The sequence below is a fragment of the Verruconis gallopava genome (genome assembly GCF_000836295.1).
Source record: "Verruconis gallopava strain CBS 43764 unplaced genomic scaffold supercont1.29, whole genome shotgun sequence".
In the NCBI taxonomy this organism is placed as follows: Eukaryota; Fungi; Ascomycota; class Dothideomycetes; order Venturiales; family Sympoventuriaceae; genus Verruconis; species Verruconis gallopava.
The window spans coordinates 13863-32287 of record NW_015622165.1 but is presented as its reverse complement, the minus strand read 5'-3'; the positions used below and the strand labels follow the sequence as shown (position 1 = coordinate 32287).

The following is an 18425-nucleotide window of genomic DNA, read 5'->3' as shown; positions in this document are numbered from 1 at the left end:
TCCTGCTACTTGCCTCATGTGTCTGACACAGGCGTCCGATCCAGGTGAAGCCAAGGTGCTCCATAGCAGAGGATAGACGTCCAATGCGTCCGTACAGGACACATGAACTTGGAGCAATATGTTTGTCTGTAGAGCCACGCGTTCGAAGCATCACTTGGGCGCTGCCAAGAGTGCGCACAAAGAGACGAACCTGTTGCGATGAAAGGTGCGCACGTTCAAACGTCTTGAACCTGAAAGCTTCCCGATTGTGGTCCTCCCTCCATGAAAGACGTTGTTCTCGTGCTGCGTCTTTTGATGCAACGCGATCCTGACTGTTCACTCCTCCAGCCACCGCACGCATTGATTGGAGTGATTCCTCCACTGGTCTGGGCCCAACCCGTTCGCGCGCGTTCTCCGCATTACAAATGTTTCCCCCAGTTCTGTGCGAGAGCGTTTTGACACGATCCACATCATTGCCTGTGCAGGCAACCTCTTGACTCCCAGCAATTTCGATCACAGCGCCCTCTTCTGCGACAACATTCACCGTCGCTCGGAGCACACGCGATTTTGGGTACGATAGAAACGAGTGGATCTCCAGCACATCCGGCTTCCCCACTCCCGCCACAAAGCTTCCTCGCGCCGAGTTTCGGGCCGTATCATCAGTTCCTACTCTTCACGTAGTTCGAGTTTCTGCTGCAGCACACACGGGCGCATTGCCCTCAGTGACAAACTTTCCGCCGTTTCAACGTGCCTCCTTTGGTAGGAAAGCGCCCAGTCAGCGCCGCCCGGACACTCAGTTATGTCCCGCTGATCTATGGCAACGGCCAACCCACGACTACAACGTGACCTCGCAAGCCAAGATGGCCAGCTATCGTCGCAACAAGACCCATTGAGCCTACACGAATATATCATGTCCGATTCAAGGACACCAAGAATCGAATCTCTCATCCACCCCTCACCCTCCTCGTCCATGGCCTCCGGCAGCAGTCCTCGCTATCCAGATTTTGCGCAAGTGTCGACAACCAATTTTTCAGGTCCACTTCCACCTCACCAGCGCTCGCCTCCGAATCCGTCCTCAAGTGCGTTTCTTCCCTTGAACAGCCCAAGTCAGCCATCACCAGTTATTCTTCCGCCTCTTGACACACATAACATGCTGAGCTTGTCGACAAATGGCAGCGATACGAGAGCTAAAGCAAGTAACATGAAGGCTGGCGCACCAAGAACTACAAGCATGGAGATTCTCGCAGAGGCCTCGGAGATGGCGTCGTCAGCGGACAAACATGCGCAGACGAAGAGGAAGATGGCTGAAAAGGACAAGAACGAGCCACCACCAGCGTGGTCAGAGCTGAAAACCAAAGCTGGGAAGGACCGGAAGAGGTTACCTCTAGCCTGTATAGCCTGCAGAAGAAAGAAAATCCGCTGCTCCGGTGAGAAACCCGCATGCAAGCATTGCTTGCGATCACGGATACCGTGCGTGTACAAAGTGACAACCCGCAAGGCCGCACCGCGAACTGATTACATGGCAATGCTCGACAAGAGGCTTAAGAGAATGGAGGATCGGGTTATCAAGCTCATTCCCAAGGAGAGCCAATCAGCGGTTCCGCGAGCAGTTGTACGTCCTGCTCTGCCGACACCGCCAACCAAAACGACGGGTAAAAAACGCGCAGCTGACGAGGCTTTTGGTGACGATCCAGACTTAGATAAATGGTCAAGGTCCAAAATTGCGGCCAAAACCAGCGAATTGGCAGAAAATTTCAAAGGAGCGGAAACAGAAGAAAAGACTCTGTTATACGAAGGTGCCGAGTACCTGCCATCGAAAGAGATACAAGAGCATCTGGCGGAGGTTTATTTTGATTTCGTTTATGCTCAGTCCTACCCACTGCTTCACAAGCCAAGCTTCATGGCCAGGCTGTCTGCGGGTAACGTGGCACCGGTGTTGGTTCTCGCAGTTTGCGCAATATCCGCTCGGTTTTCCAACCATCCACAGCTGCGAACTGAACCAGCATTCTTACGTGGTGAGGAGTGGGCAAAAGCAGCTCGTGACATCGCGCTCCGTCGATGGGACACCCCAAATCTCACTATTTTGATTGTCTACCTCTTGCTCGGCTTGCATGAATTTGGCACGTGTCATGGAGGTCGTAGTTGGATGCTCGCAGGCATGGCCCAGCGAATGGCTTTTGCGCTACTTCTCCACCAAGATCTCGACCATAACGGTTGGGGTAAACATGCCCAGAAGAAAGACGAGTCTGAAATCAGCCCTACCGACCGAGAGATTCGCCGACGTGCCATGTGGGCTTGTTTCCTTATGGATAGATTTAATGCATCTGGAACGGATAGGCCGATGCAGATGTCCGAAGACTTCGTTAACATCCCTTTGCCCGTCAAAGAACGCCTCTTCGAGATGGAGCTCTCTGCACCAACAGAAACACTTCAAGGCAAAGTTCTGAATCCTGTAGACAAGGACGCGGGACAATTGGAATGTGCGCGAAATAATATGGGCACGTCTGCGTACTACATAAAGCTTGTTGCTGTGTGGGGTCGGCTTGTTCAGTACTGGAACATGGGCGGACGCGAGAAAGATCAGTACCCGATCTGGAGCGAAAAGTCGAAACTTCATGAACTGCGGAAGCAAGTGGATGACTTTAAGCAACAGCTACCAGCGCATTTGGCCTGGACTCCAGAAAATCTTCAGAATCACGAAAGTGAAAAGACCGCCAATCAATTTGTGTTTTTGCACTTGGTTTATCATCAGGTGCGTCTCTTCATGAATCGATGGGCACTTCCTTCCTCTGGCTTTGGCAGATTAGACAAGAACATTCCAAAAACATTCGTCATAGACTGTGCTCGAGCCGCTATCGATGCCGCAAACAACGTTTCCGTGCTGATAAAGGAGGCCTTTGACCACAATGTCACGGCTCCTTTTGCGGGTTATTGTGCCTTCTATTCAAGCACTGTACACGTCCAGGGCGTCTTTTCGAAGAATCCAAGGACGCAGGAGACGGCGAAGCAGAACTTAGCGCACAACGTCAAGTACCTCACCAAAATGAAGAAGTACTGGGGCATGTTCCACTTCATGACAGAGAACTTGAAGGACCTGTATCGGCACCACGCCGATGCTGTTTTGAGAGGGTCGCCAGAGTCGCAGGGCAAATCAGAAGCGATACTGCAATACGGCGATTGGTTTGACCACTATCCTAGCGGCGTCTCAGAAACTGATTATGAAGATCCAGCAAGGATGAACAAAGTGGAAACCGGACCGGACACAGTTCTTGGGCAGAAGTCGGATTTACAAAGCGTAGAGGAATTTTTCGCAACCCTCTCACCGGCTACAAAGGCATCACAGTTACGTAAACAGGCGAGGAGGTCAAAAGCAAAGAAAGCCGCAGAAGAGAATATACAGGCGCAAGGTATTACTGGCGGCAAATCGATGCCTTTAGAAAGCCAGCAAACTCTTTTCATGGAGACAGGCCGACAATCTCTTCCGAGAGGATCTGAGGCGACAGGCTTCGGCATACACGGCACTGGGCTCGAAGGCGCTCAGAACTATAACCTGTTGAATAATCACAACCCGCTAATTCAGCCACCAATCCTTTCTCAGCTCGATAGACACCTGGTGCTCTCATCATACGCAGGCATGGATCCCACATCCGCAGCGTCAATTTCAAATACGATCAATGAGCAGCAAATCCAAGATCAAGATGTGCAGACTCCCATGCTACCGGACACGAGCAATTACGATATGTGGAACACGGAAGGTCTGTCCGGTTTCGGTGGATTGGGTGCTGATGCAAGCACGGCCTGGTTTATGCCTTTCAACCTCGATCCTCCTCATCTCTCTACGGAAGATCCATTCACTTCCTCAGTTATCCTTGGAAACTTTGATTTTGGGGGACAGGAGCTTATTCGGGGGTATACCCCTTAATCTTGGTCGACTCGGTGTTTGAGACAGGTGACAGCGAGGAAATTTGTCCGAGATAGGCATACATGTTTGGGCTGCATCAAAAGTACAGAAGCTAGCACGGCTCTCACGTTGCGATGTTAAGCGTACTCATGGTCCTCGCCCAATACATATTTCTGTTCTTGGAAAGCACAAGGGACGATTTTCGTGTTTATAGGATAAGCAAAAATAGTCTCTGTGAATTCAGCCAAGTTCACCCCTTACAAAACTGCATTTATTGAAAAGAACATCATTGAGAAAGTAAATCTGGACGCTGCAACATGGACGTGACAATTTCATTGTAGAGAACAAGAGGTTAAACTGTTTCGATAGCTGCAAGTGAGCGCAAATGTCGGCTAACCAAGCTAGTGGGTTGGATGAGCAAGCCAGGGGAGCTCCGCTTACACCTTACAGAACTCCTAATAAAATTGAATGGACATTGATAAAGCATTCAGAATATGCTTGTACTATCTTCAGTTAAAGGCACAGTAGGTGATGGGATGGACGTATAAACGGTGAGGTGACCAGAGTAGAAAAAATATTACCAGTGTGGGTAGCTCAGCGTCGATATGTAGCATAAGTTGGACGTGGTCGGCAGCGCGACTAGCGTGGCGAGGCGAGCTAGAATATATGTACAAGCGCATACCAGCGGGTACTTCTCGTGATTCAAGTTGTGGCTGGGCATTGCTCCGCGCTAAGCCACATCTGATTGCTTTCACTTTCTTCCCAAGTCCTGTCCTCATACTTTCCTTTGGGCGCATAACTATTATCCCACATCAGCGTGCTTCTATTCCAGAAACATTTTCAATTGCATCACTTCGACTTCCATGCGCTTATAGAATATAAATTGTCAAATTTTCCTGGCTCGATCATTCCTCCGAGGTCAGTTGTGCGACTTATTTTGATGTAAACAAAGCCATAACAGCACAGCCCTTACGACAATTCGAAGACGATACTCTAACGCAGACATTGAAACTCTTACACAAAATGAGCTAATGAATCCCTTAGGGGTTGAGGATATGATCTCGACTGGAGAAAACTCCAGCGTAGAATGGACAGTTTCAAGATGTTTTCGCCTACTTCGTCCCATCGTTTCAAGGAAATCTGCGCTTCGTTCTGAGCCTCTTGCTGAGGTGAAGAAACGAGATCAGGAGTCACAGACTGCGCCATTATTCACACGCCATAAATTTGGTGATAGTCCTGGCCCAAGACATGATCCCGACTGGGTAACAGGAAAGCGCCACAAGGCCGTGACACGACAATACGCTAGACAAGCGCACCGCGTTTCCTCCGCTCCCAAATCTCAGCACTCGGCTGGAGCCTTTTCCATCCCCACACCTGTTGTTGCCCGAATTAGAGGTGTTGGAGCAACACGTAGCGAGGGCAGTCTTGACCAGAATTTCGAGCATTCGCTTGGTCGAGGTAAGCAAACACAAAATATATCATGTGCTCACGAGCCAGGATGTCTTCGAGCTTCCTTCGGTACAAATGAGATAGCTGACACCTTTAAAAGATATATTCAACGAAAAGTTTGTTTCTCAATCGGACGAGTTAAACTTCAGATCTCAGAAGCTAGTTAGAGGCACGCTCGACCTGATTGAGGCCACCAATACCTGCGCAACTCTAGATGCACAACATGCCTTCTTCCCAGAAATGGGCCCGAGATCACTTCGGGCTATGTGCTGTCGACGATATGCACGTCATGTCGTTGAACTTGAAGATCAACAAGAAACCCTAGCCGCAGAGAGCAGGTTTGACGTAGCGACAGAAGCCTACTCGCTTCTTCATGAAACATTTCAAATCGGTTCGGACGATTACTTGAGAGCTGTTTCTCGGGAATACGGTCTTGCGCTGTTCGAGAAGATGGTGATTAACTCTCAAATTCCTCGATCTCATGTTCTAGCGCTTCTTCGGCGGATGAGAAATCCTCAGCACTCACGCCTCAAACACGCTTCAAGTGCAGAGGTTGAGTCCATTACCAACACTCTATTACGTTCGATCACTCCAGACAAGCCTTGCTGCAGTCGCGACAATACATTCGCGCACTCTTTCAACACAGTCGCGGAGATATCGAGCCAATTTGACGTACGAGGCAGAACGTCATTCGAATTTCGGCAATTTGGCATTTTGGCTAGATCAGTGCTTCCAGTCTGCTGGTTCGGATCACGTCGATTGACGGCACTTTGGATGAGCGTTTATCATGCATTCATGGATCCTGGTAAAGACTTCCATGAACGTCTAGATTTGGTCAGAGATGTTTCGAACTTTTTGAACACTGTCCTATCACTTGACTGCGCCCAAGAGGAACCGAAATCCTCAAAGAAGCGACTATTGACAAGCGCGGCAATACCAGACTACTACGATAGCGGTCTGGGATGTCCGAAATGCCCAAAAATGTTGCCCCGCGCGAAGTTCATGAATATAGGGCCGCCGCAGCAGCCTCACGCAGCGGCAAACAGTCGCTCAAGCAAGAAGCACTTAAATATGTCGCTGAACAACTCGTTTTCCAGCATTTTTGCCATTCTGGGGTCATTTACCATATGCGCAACGTTACATCCTCAAGAACTGCCCAAAGCCGAGCCAGTTCCGATAATTCGCTTACTCGGGTCTCTCTCGCTCGACATCCTGCTCTCCCCGGTTTTCGACGGGGAAATATCTGATGACTCAGTTCTGGAGCGTTTTGCTATAATACTTGCCACTACACTTCTAGTTCACGTGTTGCAGCGGCCTTCTCCCGGGGAGAAACAAGCCGTGCATATTAGTGACTTGATCGATGGCTTAAGAGCTATTGATCGGTGCTTGCGAGTGAACGCAGAGTACGGACGTGCAACTGTCGAGATTTTGCCAGAGTTGCTCTATTCAGTGTCTCGAACCTCCGCCAAGCTACTTGGAAACGACGGTTTTGAAGTTTTGTCGACTTTGGCTGAATTTTTATCATCCTCGCCAATACTAGAGGACATTTCATACTCGAAACGGCAGTTCTTGGCAGACCTCGTCGTATCCAGTACACGTCTTTTCGCCGCACGGCTTGGCTCCCATGAAGCTGAGAGATTGGCTGAAACGCTTGAAAACTCGTGGCACGGTCAAAGGCACTGTCCCACTAGAGACACTCCATTCAAAGCGACACCGTTGCCCAGACGCGATAGAGAAGGGCTGAAGTGGGAGGACAGTATAGGCGAATGGATCGAAGCAGGACCTACCTCCGTTGACCCTGTCATCCATATGCTGGCATCGTGTCGGCGCTCTGTAGTGCTGCCTACGGATCGCAGTCGATCAATAGAACAGACCGTGAATAGATATCACGGAATAAATCTCACGGTATCTGGTAAACCTTGCTCTGATAGAAGCAGTGCTTGTAATCAGGGATCTCGCAGCGGTGACGTGAGAGATGCAAACATATCATCACTCCTCCTGTCACCAAGCACTCGAGAAAGCTCTTCCCCGGCCCCAATTCATCACATCGATAGCCGCATTCAATCAAATGCTCTTCAAGAGCGAATAGCTTTGGTTGAACGGACCAACATGGCTGAATCCAAGTCAATCTTGACTTTCCCAAATCAGAAAAAAACGACAAATCGGCACGGTCCTTCTTTTTCGAAACGGTGTTATGCAAATAGTAGCGATATTGAGTTTGATGACGAACTTTCACTGACATGGGTACGAAAGAAGCCTCGGATAGTCGATGTTTTGGGAAGTAGCAAAGGCTTCCAGTTGGACGAGGAAATGGATGAGCTTGTTTACTCAAGTGATCCACATTGTGCGACATCAAACAACGTCAAGAAGTCTAGAGTGGTTTCGCGGCGCAACCCTCGGGGCAGGCTCCTAATAAGTTCGCGTACGAAAGTGACGCTAGGCAAGTATTGTCGTCCAACTAAATTGAAAAGCTTGGACGATGAGATCGGTTTGGAGTGGCTATGACAATAGCGCAGGCACTCTCTTTAGAGCATTCTCAACATGTGACTATTGGAATGTAGGAGCCTAAGGACGGCGACGACTATTTGCAAATTACTACGATTTCCTTTGAGACTCAAAACAGTTGTTCGAAAACACGTTGAAAGTGATGGGCTTTTGACGTCTTCGCTGTAGTCGTGCAATAATTAAATTACGGAACGAATATCATTACAAGCAGCAAACAGCTTAGTATCCGAGCTGACGTCTATTTACAAAAAGAGTCATAGATCGAATACGTTCTCTGAGACTCCTGCAAGTCGTTCCTGAAGTAAGATTTGATACAAGTTAGAAAGTCATTATGCATATCACATTAGCTCACTGATGCCGTATAATCCTTCTCTTATAGCTCAACATAATTACCTCAAGCTTTCGGCATCATGTCGGGCTTTCGGGAATTATGCATAGATCGCGTGAAGATCTTCAATAATAAAATGATCAGAATCAAACAGTAAGCGAGTGAATTCGTGTCATATCCAATTTCCTTCTGGAGGATGCGTTATTTTGTACTCTAGTGGCTGCATGGGTGGGGCCGAAAAGTCGAAATGGCTGGGTTGTGGAAAGAAGTCATTAGTTGAGCTGTGGTCAAGTGACATCAAATGATCAGTATCTGTTTTCAGATCGTGGTTATTGGAGACGGAAAACCCTATGCTTGAGTTTTCGGTGAAGGTGCCATCGTGGTTGAATATGTAGGTGGGTTCGGTTGGCGTATTGGGCTGCTGTTGCTGCGGCTCTGTCGAGAGCTCATTGTTTTCCTCTTCCATAGTAGGGGTGCTTTCAGATTCATGTTCTGCAAAGGCTTCAAGTTGTGACGAGAAGCTTTGAGATATCATTGATGTATCGAACATGACGGAGAAACGTTTTTTCTCCTTCGCTGTCGGGGTATAGCTCGAAGTTGGCGTATGCATTGTTGCCAATTGTGGCGTAGACATTGAAGTGTGTGTCAGTTGTGGAGTAGACACCGGAGTTGCCTCGTCTTCGATTTTGACTTCCAATCTGTTGAGCTCCTGTTTTGTCTCTGCACCCTCCTCGAGTTTCACAAGTCTTGGCTCTTTTGCAGACAGCTCAACGCCACTTGACGGCGGAGTACTACACGATACGGTAATAGTTGGTTCACTATTAGAAGCAGGCTCGCTCGAACGAATCGTTGTGACTGCTATTTCACGGCGCCGCTTTGGTCCGTCCTTGACTTTTGGATGTGTGTGGCATTTGTAGGCGTGGCGAAACCATGTGGTACCTTTCTTTTTGCTGCTCACAAGTGCAATCCATTCACCACAACTTCCACAAAGCCCTTCCCAAACATCCAAATTACCTTCGGTACGTCTTGTTTCTTGAGGGCTCTGAAACGCTGCCCCGGTCGCGGCAGAGACGCCATGTGTAAAGCTCTTATCATACCAGAAGGCAGAATTCTTCAAAACAAGCCATCTACCTGGCTTGCAGAGCCCGCACCAGCCTTCGCGCTTATTTCCATGACCACGTACCCATTTTGGAGTGTACAAGTCGCCGGGAAATCGCAGCTCTTGTTCATGCGGCACCATTTCAGGCTCCGATGGGTTCATATCCTCTTCCGGGGGTTCAGATGGTTTTTCGTTCAGTGAAGAATACAAGTCGGGAGGGTCGGAGAGATCTGCACAGTGAGAATAGCAACCAGTCGATCGATCAGCATTGCTTTGTAGCAACCGGAATAAGCCCTGCGATGGAAGTGGTCGAGGAACTTCAGGGAAGGGATCAGACGTCGGGTAAAGCATCGCATTATTTGTAACTCCGAAAGGAGCAGATGGGAACAAGTAGCTCTGAGATGGCAAAGGTGTTACATTCTCCGGGCCAAGTGGGGAAATTGAATGTTGGGGATTCAATGGAGAGCCATAGAAGGATGAATATCGGTTCAATTGATACGGCCGCGGATGCGGTTGTCCAGGATACATTCCGGTTGACCAGCGTTTGTTACGTGTAGATTCTAGCGTATAAGGAGAGGTGCGAAGATTTGGAACCGGAGACGCTCTGGATCTGCTTGCGCTTCGAATGAGTGACGGGGGGCGGGGCGATGCTGCGGGGTCCAGTTGGGAAATAGACGAGGTGTCAAAACCAGACCAGTCAGCTTCCATGTGTGATGGATGATCCAAAGGTGGAGAGTCATCCAAGTGAGGGAGGTCAGCAAATGGGCCGTGGCTCGACATAGAGTTTGTTGATTCTGACATGCGTCGAGAGGAGCCGACTAACATGTCGCGTGCCTGATCTTGCCCAGAAGTCGAAAATCTTCGAAGGTCAATGACAGTATTATCGTCATCCACGCCAAACATTCCTTGACCGTATTCAGTCATATCCGCCTCCAAATTGGAGAACTCAAGATCATGACAGGCCTTTGACTGGATCCAACCATCTGAGCCAGTCTTGTTAGTGGGCAACGATGTCCACTATCATTCAAATATGCGTACTCACTTGGGACCACGACACTTTGTGTCATTTTCGGTTGTTGAACGACCGGGAGTGGCATGTGCGGCTGTGCCAAATATTCGCCTCGTGGATTCTGGACACCCAACTTCGTATAACCAGACACAGCCGTCATGCTTAACGGTCGACCTTGAGGCATGTCGCTTCTAGGGGGGCGCGAGTCGATGAACATCATCGTATGACGCTGAGATGCCCGCGCTTCCGCCGTCATGTTGCTGGTGAACCATCCATTTGAAACTTGAGGGGGTAATGACAGCGTCGGCTGAGGTGTCTGAGTTTGTGGTGTCAGGTTGCTACCACTATACATTTCTAGGGCTGCATTTCCCTCTCGCTCGTCCAGTTGAGAGAACGTGTTGGTGGGACGATGCCTGTCGCCCTTACATGAGCAAGATGTTCCTTTTCGATGCAGACAAGATGTACTTACTGCGGAACGGAGCTGAATTCCATATCAGGCGCGCACCGATCCGGATCCTCAGGCTGCACAGTCGTAGGGTGGTCTAACGTGTCCGATCAGTGACATTCAGGCGCGCAAGTAATCGACACGTTCACACAGCTTCTTTCGATTGGCGAATCGCAAGACGGTAGACCTTGCCCTTGAGGTGGAAGGTGGAGAGCAATGGACCGATTAGCATACAGATGCTACGTGGACACGGAGAGACAGCTTCCAGAAATTATGAAGTAGCTAGGGTGGGAATACTTATGTTGCGAAGTCCAAGATCGGAAAAACCGCGAAGTATCTCAAGCGAAAGTGGGCTAAGAATCGGAGAACCAGTGACCTTTTTTGGCAGGCAGTGCTGGAGGGATCAGGACGTTTGAAGAGAAATGAGCATACGTCAAGGGCCAGCCTAGGGAGAGAATCGCAGCCAGAGACTAGTAGCAGCCGGGATAATGGTCGTTGAAGTTAAGTATATTAAAGCTGGAAATAATTTGGAAGGAACGTCGCTCGGCGCAGGCCGCACAGAATCAAGGTGAGTGTTTGATATGAATGACATACGGCCTTGGCGACACTACTCTGGAACCCATCGCGGTATGATTAGATGAGGCTGTTGTCGAACACGACGCAGCCGGCTGCATCATCCGGCAAGATTTGTGGGAGACAGGCGCTATAGCAGGCAACATTACGGCTTCTGGGACGGCCGGCGGTTCTGCTGGTGATGGAGAGGAAATCCTTGCCGCGCTTCAAGTGGAAGCAAACAGCGATGAGAACAATGGCCAATTGTTTGGGCTCTTTTTCCTGGTTTCGAGGCATGCCTGTCGAGACTAAACTCGAACAAGATGTTTTAGCAAAGTTGGACACGCAGCGTCTCAAGTGTCATTGCGGCGTTGACGGCTGGATTCGGCAGTGGCATGATTTGAGGTGTCAAAACTTGAAGTGTTTGAGGTTGTCTCGAGATCCCCAAGCCACAGCCGGAGCGCGCTTGGGCAGCCGAGCGTGCTGTGAGTCCGCTGAGGTGTTTGGCAAGCCCAGGGTTCTCCCTTGCTCGGCCATGCAGTTCCACATAAGCAGTCTGTTCTTTTGCTTGCAGACCTGCAGCGTGCCGCCTGCTCGCATGCGCGTTCGCTCGCAAAAGCAGCAGTGAAGGGGTGGAGCGGGCACTTCTATTCCTGTGCCAGCGATCTGTCCTATACAGCCTGGCCAGCCCAAGCCGATTGAGCGACAAGAGTTGGCCTCGCCTGGCTGTCAGCTCAAGCGTCTCATCTGAAGGGCCTTGTTTCCCCTGGAGAAGAGCGACAGAAGAATAGGATAAACGTCAACCCTAAGCCCACTTGTCGAAGGCTCAAGTCGCACCAGACACCCTGTACCAGCCGTGCTCTCGCCACCACCTTGTCGTTTAGGAACGGGCCCGTTGATCGCATTGGCCCGCTCGCATGCGACCAGCCACGCTTGTGCCGCTGTTCTCGAAGCTTGCAAGGGCACTGGGTGGATTCTCCCTTGGTATTTGTCCTCCCAATATTTCGTTGAAACTCTCTGTTTTGGAGCAGTCGGTCCAGCTTTAGATCTGCGGCCAACCACCCGAGTGGACCCTGGGCGGCCGTGTCTTAGGCCTGCTCTATCGATACTCTCCATCGGGGGCACGTTGGGCGTCACGCTAATCCTCCAAAAAGCACCATGGCCTTGGTGTACACAAAAGATACCCGTCGTGGTATCCCTTAGGCTTCCACCGTGTGCAATACCTGCACCGAACCCAACCTCACTCTGAACCGTCTCGAAAGACATTGCTGATGGTCGTGTCAGCTCTCTGTCTTTTGTCCATGGCCCAAAAGACGGCCAATCCAAGTCAGGCAGCGGCCTGATACTAAAACCACGGGAGACGAATCATCGTGCGTGAGCCTTAACTAATCCTCACTCACGTTCATGAGCTTGCGCAGTTACGGTCGTATTTCACACTTGCCACAGATATGTGTGAAATTTGAGGTCGCTAATCGTTAAGAATGTTCGGATAGCACGTACCCGAAGCTTCCTCTGAGTCCGTATGGACCGTTAGGAAACGAAACAATCACCCACTCAGACCTGCTAAATTTCCTCCTCTTCACCTTCATGGTGACTACGTAACCCATGTTCTCTTACCATCTCCAGCCTCCTCAAATACCACCCACTTAGGATGCGTGTAAGAGAGTTTTCATTCTCACGAGCACTGATAAACCTTGATGTCTATGAACAAAAGTCAGCAGCATCAACACACCACACGTTATCAACCACCGTCCACGTCCGATCCTATCCTGGGAGGCGAAGCGCAATAGTCGTAAAGCTGATCCCGTTCATTACTGCTTGCTGACGGGTACGTCATCGAAACATATTTGACACTATTCTTCATCCACAATCTTTCGCTCTTTCGTAGTCAGATCTGTAATCCCCCAAACGGTCCGTTGGCGGATCATAAACACATCAACTGACTCTCGTCCTACTAAGCGAGACGATGCGCGGCATGCCAGTTTTATCAATTTAATGTATATGTCACGGCCACCACACCGAGCCCTTCCTTGCTTCCAGAATGTCAAGCGTGTTTGCGGCTTGATCTTGTTCAATGACTCGAAGAACGCCTTCACCCGCCACCTTGTCACGATCGAGGCTAGGCGTTCTGGTCGAAGCTTGTCTCAAAACCAAATTACTACAACGCAAGAAACAACCTAACCCCCCACTTAATCTCGGTAAGTGCGATAAGGAATCACATTTCTGTTTTCGACGTCAAGGTTTTCCAAGATCGCCTGTGTGTACTGCTCCTTGATGGCAGGATGAGCAGTGGAGCCCTAGAGCTGCGCTTTTTCTATCTTGGAACGTCACCATATCGAGATCCAAACGGTCTTCTTACGAAGAAATATCACTTTCTTGCCAAATGTAGCTTAGATTCCCTCTCGAAAAGGGATTAACTCGGCTCCTGCAACATGTTCGAAATAGCTCCACGACTAAAACGGAGGAAATCCATGGCTCCTGGCTCCAAATGCGGTAAAGTGATTAGAAAATGTCTGTCAACAGCAACCACCAGAAATGATTTCAAGAAACGAGCAATTCTTTAGCGATACAGTATACGCTCAGCCAGTCAATGACGGATCCTTGGGAATGTCTTCAGTCTTGATGGTCTGGGCGCTGAGGTCGTCTCTCTCATCTACAATTTTCAGATTAGAGCCCTGTGGTGCTTCTGCATCATCTAAGACCAGGTAAGTTTTGAGTGGCACACCTTCGACTCTCTTCACCTTTCTGCCTTCCAATCCCATCATAATTCCGCCAAGGGCGGCGACAATACAAGCGATTGCGACAAAAAAGCCAGTGCTCCAAGACAGACGGTTGTATCTGTTCATACCCCCACATAAAACCACAAAGACAAGCCTGAAAAAAGGTGTTCCATGCGTTCATCCAGACCACAAAATTCATTCGCCATGTCGCAGTTGGCGGTGCTCGTGTGGTTGTCAGCGGTGCATTCAACTTCCTTTTTAAAGGCAAAGGCACAGCAGGATTTTGTTCATCTTGTGTGGGGTCGCTCTCATTGTACCACTCATCGCTGCCAGAAAGACGAAACCAACTTCGATGAATGCCAGCAAGCATCCTTATGCCCCTTAGCCTCTTGTCTTTCCTTCGTGTCAGCACGCCTCTATACATGAGCAACCAGTATAAATCTCTAAATCGCCAAGGAATCAAACCAAAGCCAGTGACACAAAATAGTGCATTTAAGATCTGTGAATCGATCTCGATCCAGACTCGACGTGGCGAGGTGATGTCATTGCATGATGGATGGCACATTGCTGGGGCTGCATTACAAAGCAGAAGAAAGAGCATGTCACCCCAGGCCACGACATTGAGACCATATATAGTAATACAGATACCGAGAGAAATTGAGAAACTATTTCTAGAATGAAAGCAGTGCAATTCTGATCGATGTCTTCCACGGCAGCTTCAGTGGCGATTTGTAGCCATTGTTTGTCGCATGGGTTGATGAATCTTTATCGTAGGATACTGTTCCTTAACTCCATTGTCGTGAATATCGCGATGCACATACTCTCCCTGTTCCTGCACTTTTTTGATTGCTGAGTCAAATTGAACCAGATTCGTGCCTGTTCTCTTGCTCTTATCGACGAAAAGCCCACTATTATGTCGGCTCCGCTTGTGAGAGCCACCCCTAGTGGCAGTGCTGGCTTTGCTTCGGTACTGCTCGCCTGCACGTTCGTGAACGCAAACTTCGTCGGGGGGAAACACACCGCCTCTTATATCACTGATTGTTGGAGTCTGGGTCACAGTGCTTCCACCTGCTGCCCACATGCCTCGTGGCAGATCAGCATTTATGAGCTTGAGGGACGCGCTCTGCAAACGACCGGTCGGTATTGACGCACTGGTCCTAGAGGCGATTGAAGGCTGCGGTGTGGCGGTCGAGTTTTCTGTTCCCACGTTTTCATCCTTCGCTAGAGGAGGTAGAGGAAGGAAGCATTGAACTGCCCATTTGGACTGGTGCACTAGTTATACTATCGCTGATTGGAAAGGTCGCTGACGAAGAATCCATAAGCACGTTCAAATACGAAACGCCTTCCCACCACATTCCTCTGGCAAGAGTAAGGCAGCGGAGCAAAACTAGAGCTGCGTTATGTATTTACCAAGCAAGATGACATGCTTTCGAATGGAGTAACATCGGAAATACGTCTGCTGAGAGCAGACTTCGACTGAAAGGGACGAAACTTGTTCTGGTGCAACATGGTGTGGTCCAGATCTTGACCAGTCCGCCTTTCTGTGGAAGATCCTCGCCACACCTGAACCTTGCAATTTGAAGACCAATCATGCAGGATAGTTGATCGAAGGGTGAATGCGCTCGGACTTGAGCTATTCCAGTTTTGTCATTCTCCAATTTGCCGCCGATATCAATTGCAAATGCTTATTTTTTGCGTGCGAAAAAATCGCCCTTGCCTGGGGGAAGAACCACTATTCGCAGCTCTGAAAGAGTTGAAAGCGCCACGCAATGTTGGAGGCTACCAATTCACAGCTATCAGCGTTGGAAACGTATTTACAAGATCAGTCTTCTGAAAACTCAAAACATTCAGATCACTTGAGCCTACTTGCGCTCCAGGTGATGCATAACCTGCAGTATCAACACCGGTGGACTGGCTTGGAAATTCACACAAAGGCACCGATAAGCGGCGTACCTTTTCCGAGGCCAATTATCTCAGGCCTTCCGCCCAATAGGCTATACGTTCACCCAGATGAGCAGGCACAGATATTGAAAGATGAGTTGGAACGGAGAGATCAACGCTCCGATTTGCGCTCTGAAGCTGGCGACGAAGTCAGCGCACTAGAAGCTCCCCAGAAAGAATGGGTTCTTCCCTCCCACACTCGAGAGAAATGGTCTTTAAAGCGGTTCGCTGAAGTATTTGATGCCATGGATGCTAAACCTGTAGATCACCACAAGGCCTGGGATGTCTGCAAAAGACTTGTTCTTGCTACTGTTCAGGACGACTCCACTGTTGTGTACTACGTAGGTAGTCCGTCGGCTTTCTTGACTTGTTTATGCTGAGCAGTCTTTAGTTCATGAGCGATGGCATTGTAAAACCCCGTCAAAATTAACGAGCACGACGTGGCTCCGGGGCTCATGACCTGTCAAAATTGTGTGCAGATGCTGTCAGAATTAGGATCATGCACATCACACATAGTTCAAATGTGCAAAGCCTCGCATCAAATCTGTATACAGTTCATTTTTGAAACGTTGACGATTGTAATGCTCTATTTGTGGTCCGGATCTCAATAATTTGAATTTATACGCTATCAAATCGGACTGCTATACGGCCATGATTCTCATCGGCACAATAAGCTTCGGATACTTTTGAAAGATGCACCTCACACCAGAAGCCCCCCACCACTGCGAAAAAAGGACTAATAGGAGAAGTCCTACACTAGCTGAAGAAGATTCAATTGCTGCGAACTGCGACGCGCAATCTCGAAAATAAGATACTCTCGCAGATTCGAAGTTTCAATCCATTAGTTGAAATACATTATCACGTAAATAGTTTTCAGTATCTAAAATGATGCTGCAAGATTACGAATTTGTGTGTAATGATCCGGCTTGAGAAAACATAGAGTAACTAGTCGTTGTATTTGAATAATGGCGCTGGCTTGAACATGGCGTCTAATGATTACTTCAATGGGTTCAGATTTGATGATCGGCATGGCTGTCTCGCACCAGTCATGAACATACGGATTCTCCAGCTTATTTTATTAGCTTTATGGTTCATCAATAGAAAACGAGTTTTGACCATGGCTTCTCATGGGGCATTCTGGATTGGTCGACACGAGTGTTCTTTTCACTTATGTCACATCCGATATTGTCGGGGAAATTATCACCTCATATCAACAATATCCGTGTCCGAATTAGCGACATCCTTTGACCTTCCACGATAATTATATATTTTCCATAATTGGATCTGATAGCACACCCAAGGCTGTGTGTTCATTTGAGCGGAAATACACAATGGAAAAACAACACAGATCAGCATAGCCTCGTATTCTATCCTTGTCCTCAGCTTTCATTAAGAGCTCTTGCGTAGCTATCAAGTAGTTTGTAAGCCAGAATCTACTGTCACATAGCACCATGTCGTTATGAGTCAACGCTCTTTTCGACAAGTCCAAGCCTGCAGAACAGCTGTCTTTGGACAAGAAACGCATGCAAATCATAATAGTCTCAAAGGGTATCTACGCAACGATTCAAATCCCGGATGAATCATATCCTCTAGCCGAATATGCTCAGTCAAGCGCGTGAGGATATGTGCACACTTTAATACTCGTTCCACTGTCGTATAAAAGCTCGAGGTGGTGGAGCAAGTTCGGCTTCTACACCCTTTGCAACCATCTCTTTGAGTTCAATTTCCACTTCTTTCCTTCGTTTCTCTACATTCGTCTCCTCCTCGGATGACCAAATGAAGTTGCCTGCCCCCCCTCGTCCCCGATGCCTTGACTCTGAAGTCGCATCTTTGTCGATAGATCTGCTCTCGCTTGAAAGCTGCTCAGGCGATGTATCAAACTTGCCCGTCTGCGATAGGTCTTTCGGTGAGTACCAATTGCCTGCACCACCTCTGCCCATGTGTGCATACTCCTGATTCAGATTTGCTGGACTTGCTATAGATGAAGACTTGCTCGATTCTGCAGGTTCGACGGGTCTTGGCTCCCCTCGTGAGCGTTGAGCCTCCAAGTCCTGTCGTGCATGGTAAGGACATGATCTACAACTGAGCCTATCATTCATACGTACGTCTATCTGCTTTTGATTTGCAGCCTCAATATTGCCCGCGCCTCCACGACCATAAGGCATCTTGAAATCTGAAGTTTTGAAAGAGTAAGTATTTACAAGAGCCAATCTTTTCCGGTAATGAAGATATATATATATATATATATATATATATATGTGTGTGTGTGTGTGTACAATCCCCACGTACCGAGAGCGATGATTCGGACGGGAAGTGTCAAGAGAATTCGCTCAAGTTGCAAAGGGGAGGGGTGGATGTGGGGGTACCAGTTGTTTTTGTCTGCGTGATTCTTCAGCCACATGCCGAACGTGGTCTCTCTTTCGCACATGTTCCTCCATCCTGGTCAGAGAGCATACGTGCTTGATGACTAAATCTGTCATGAGAGTTTCAAGGTGAC

General features: G+C 48.8%; 8 protein-coding genes across 9 annotated transcripts; 3 read left to right on the top strand and 5 right to left on the bottom strand.

The window, feature by feature from the left end:
* The first annotated feature begins 411 nt into the window (after positions 1 to 411).
* On the top strand, positions 412 to 4199 carry PV09_07370 (uncharacterized protein). Its single transcript, XM_016361129.1, has one exon. It carries the CDS (start codon positions 794 to 796, stop codon positions 3899 to 3901), a length of 3108 nt encoding a protein of 1035 aa, XP_016210949.1. The 5' UTR covers positions 412 to 793; the 3' UTR covers positions 3902 to 4199.
* A 473-nt stretch (positions 4200 to 4672) lies between these two features.
* Positions 4673 to 8145, top strand: PV09_07369. Of its 2 annotated transcripts, XM_016361128.1 has the most exons (3): positions 4673 to 4798; positions 4925 to 5338; positions 5430 to 8145. In XM_016361128.1, the coding sequence occupies exons 2-3, from the start codon at positions 4936 to 4938 to the stop codon at positions 7832 to 7834; spliced, it is 2808 nt and encodes a 935-aa protein (XP_016210948.1). In that variant the 5' UTR covers positions 4673 to 4798; positions 4925 to 4935; the 3' UTR covers positions 7835 to 8145. The 2 variants fall into 2 exon arrangements, with proteins under 2 accessions (XP_016210948.1, XP_016210947.1); XM_016361127.1 differs by lacking the exon at positions 4673 to 4798 and having other exon boundaries at positions 4807 to 5338.
* PV09_07368 (uncharacterized protein) lies at positions 8070 to 11672 on the bottom strand. The gene is made up of 3 exons (XM_016361126.1): positions 10740 to 11672; positions 10304 to 10683; positions 8070 to 10244 (listed from the first exon to the last, which is right to left on the bottom strand). The coding sequence occupies exons 1-3, from the start codon at positions 10760 to 10762 to the stop codon at positions 8335 to 8337; spliced, it is 2313 nt and encodes a 770-aa protein (XP_016210946.1). The 5' UTR covers positions 10763 to 11672; the 3' UTR covers positions 8070 to 8334.
* A 3-nt stretch (positions 11673 to 11675) lies between these two features.
* Positions 11676 to 12533, bottom strand: PV09_07367 (uncharacterized protein; the record flags this gene model as incomplete). The annotated part of the gene is made up of 2 exons (XM_016361125.1): positions 11676 to 11989; positions 12083 to 12533. 2 exons carry the CDS (start codon positions 12531 to 12533, stop codon positions 11676 to 11678), a joined length of 765 nt encoding a protein of 254 aa, XP_016210945.1.
* Positions 12534 to 13846: 1313 nt separating this feature from the next.
* On the bottom strand, positions 13847 to 14233 carry PV09_07366 (uncharacterized protein; the record flags this gene model as incomplete). Its single annotated transcript, XM_016361124.1, has 1 exon — positions 13847 to 14233. The coding sequence occupies exon 1, from the start codon at positions 14111 to 14113 to the stop codon at positions 13847 to 13849; it is 267 nt and encodes an 88-aa protein (XP_016210944.1). The 5' UTR covers positions 14114 to 14233.
* Positions 14234 to 14527: 294 nt separating this feature from the next.
* Positions 14528 to 15479, bottom strand: PV09_07365 (uncharacterized protein). Its single transcript, XM_016361123.1, has one exon. It carries the CDS (start codon positions 15066 to 15068, stop codon positions 14706 to 14708), a length of 363 nt encoding a protein of 120 aa, XP_016210943.1. The 5' UTR covers positions 15069 to 15479; the 3' UTR covers positions 14528 to 14705.
* A 230-nt stretch (positions 15480 to 15709) lies between these two features.
* Positions 15710 to 16954, top strand: PV09_07364 (uncharacterized protein). The gene is made up of 2 exons (XM_016361122.1): positions 15710 to 16269; positions 16320 to 16954. Exons 1-2 carry the CDS (start codon positions 15757 to 15759, stop codon positions 16356 to 16358), a joined length of 552 nt encoding a protein of 183 aa, XP_016210942.1. The 5' UTR covers positions 15710 to 15756; the 3' UTR covers positions 16359 to 16954.
* Positions 16955 to 17260: 306 nt separating this feature from the next.
* On the bottom strand, positions 17261 to 18274 carry PV09_07363 (uncharacterized protein). The gene is made up of 2 exons (XM_016361121.1): positions 18034 to 18274; positions 17261 to 17979 (listed from the first exon to the last, which is right to left on the bottom strand). Exons 1-2 carry the CDS (start codon positions 18091 to 18093, stop codon positions 17563 to 17565), a joined length of 477 nt encoding a protein of 158 aa, XP_016210941.1. The 5' UTR covers positions 18094 to 18274; the 3' UTR covers positions 17261 to 17562.
* Positions 18275 to 18425: the final 151 nt, after the last annotated feature.

Bases quoted from the DNA above. Each gene is read 5' to 3' on its own strand.
- PV09_07370 (XM_016361129.1), top strand. From the start codon at position 794: ATGGCAACGGCCAACCCACGACTACAACGTGACCTCGCAAGCCAAGAT.
- PV09_07369 (XM_016361127.1), top strand. From the start codon at position 4,912: ATGAATCCCTTAGGGGTTGAGGATATGATCTCGACTGGAGAAAACTCC. The intron at 5,339-5,429 runs GTAAGCAAACAC...CACCTTTAAAAG, and splicing joins CGAGCATTCGCTTGGTCGAG to ATATATTCAACGAAAAGTTT.
- PV09_07368 (XM_016361126.1), bottom strand. From the start codon at position 10,762: ATGGAATTCAGCTCCGTTCCGCA. The intron at 10,684-10,739 runs GTAAGTACATCT...TAAGGGCGACAG, and splicing joins GAATTCAGCTCCGTTCCGCA to GCATCGTCCCACCAACACGT. The intron at 10,245-10,303 runs GTGAGTACGCAT...AGACTGGCTCAG, and splicing joins ACAAAGTGTCGTGGTCCCAA to ATGGTTGGATCCAGTCAAAG.
- PV09_07365 (XM_016361123.1), bottom strand. From the start codon at position 15,068: ATGTGGGCAGCAGGTGGAAGCACTGTGACCCAGACTCCAACAATCAGT.
- PV09_07364 (XM_016361122.1), top strand. From the start codon at position 15,757: ATGTTGGAGGCTACCAATTCACAGCTATCAGCGTTGGAAACGTATTTA. The intron at 16,270-16,319 runs GTAGGTAGTCCG...AGCAGTCTTTAG, and splicing joins ACTCCACTGTTGTGTACTAC to TTCATGAGCGATGGCATTGT.
- PV09_07363 (XM_016361121.1), bottom strand. From the start codon at position 18,093: ATGCCTTATGGTCGTGGAGGCGCGGGCAATATTGAGGCTGCAAATCAA. The intron at 17,980-18,033 runs GTACGTATGAAT...CATGCACGACAG, and splicing joins CAAATCAAAAGCAGATAGAC to GACTTGGAGGCTCAACGCTC.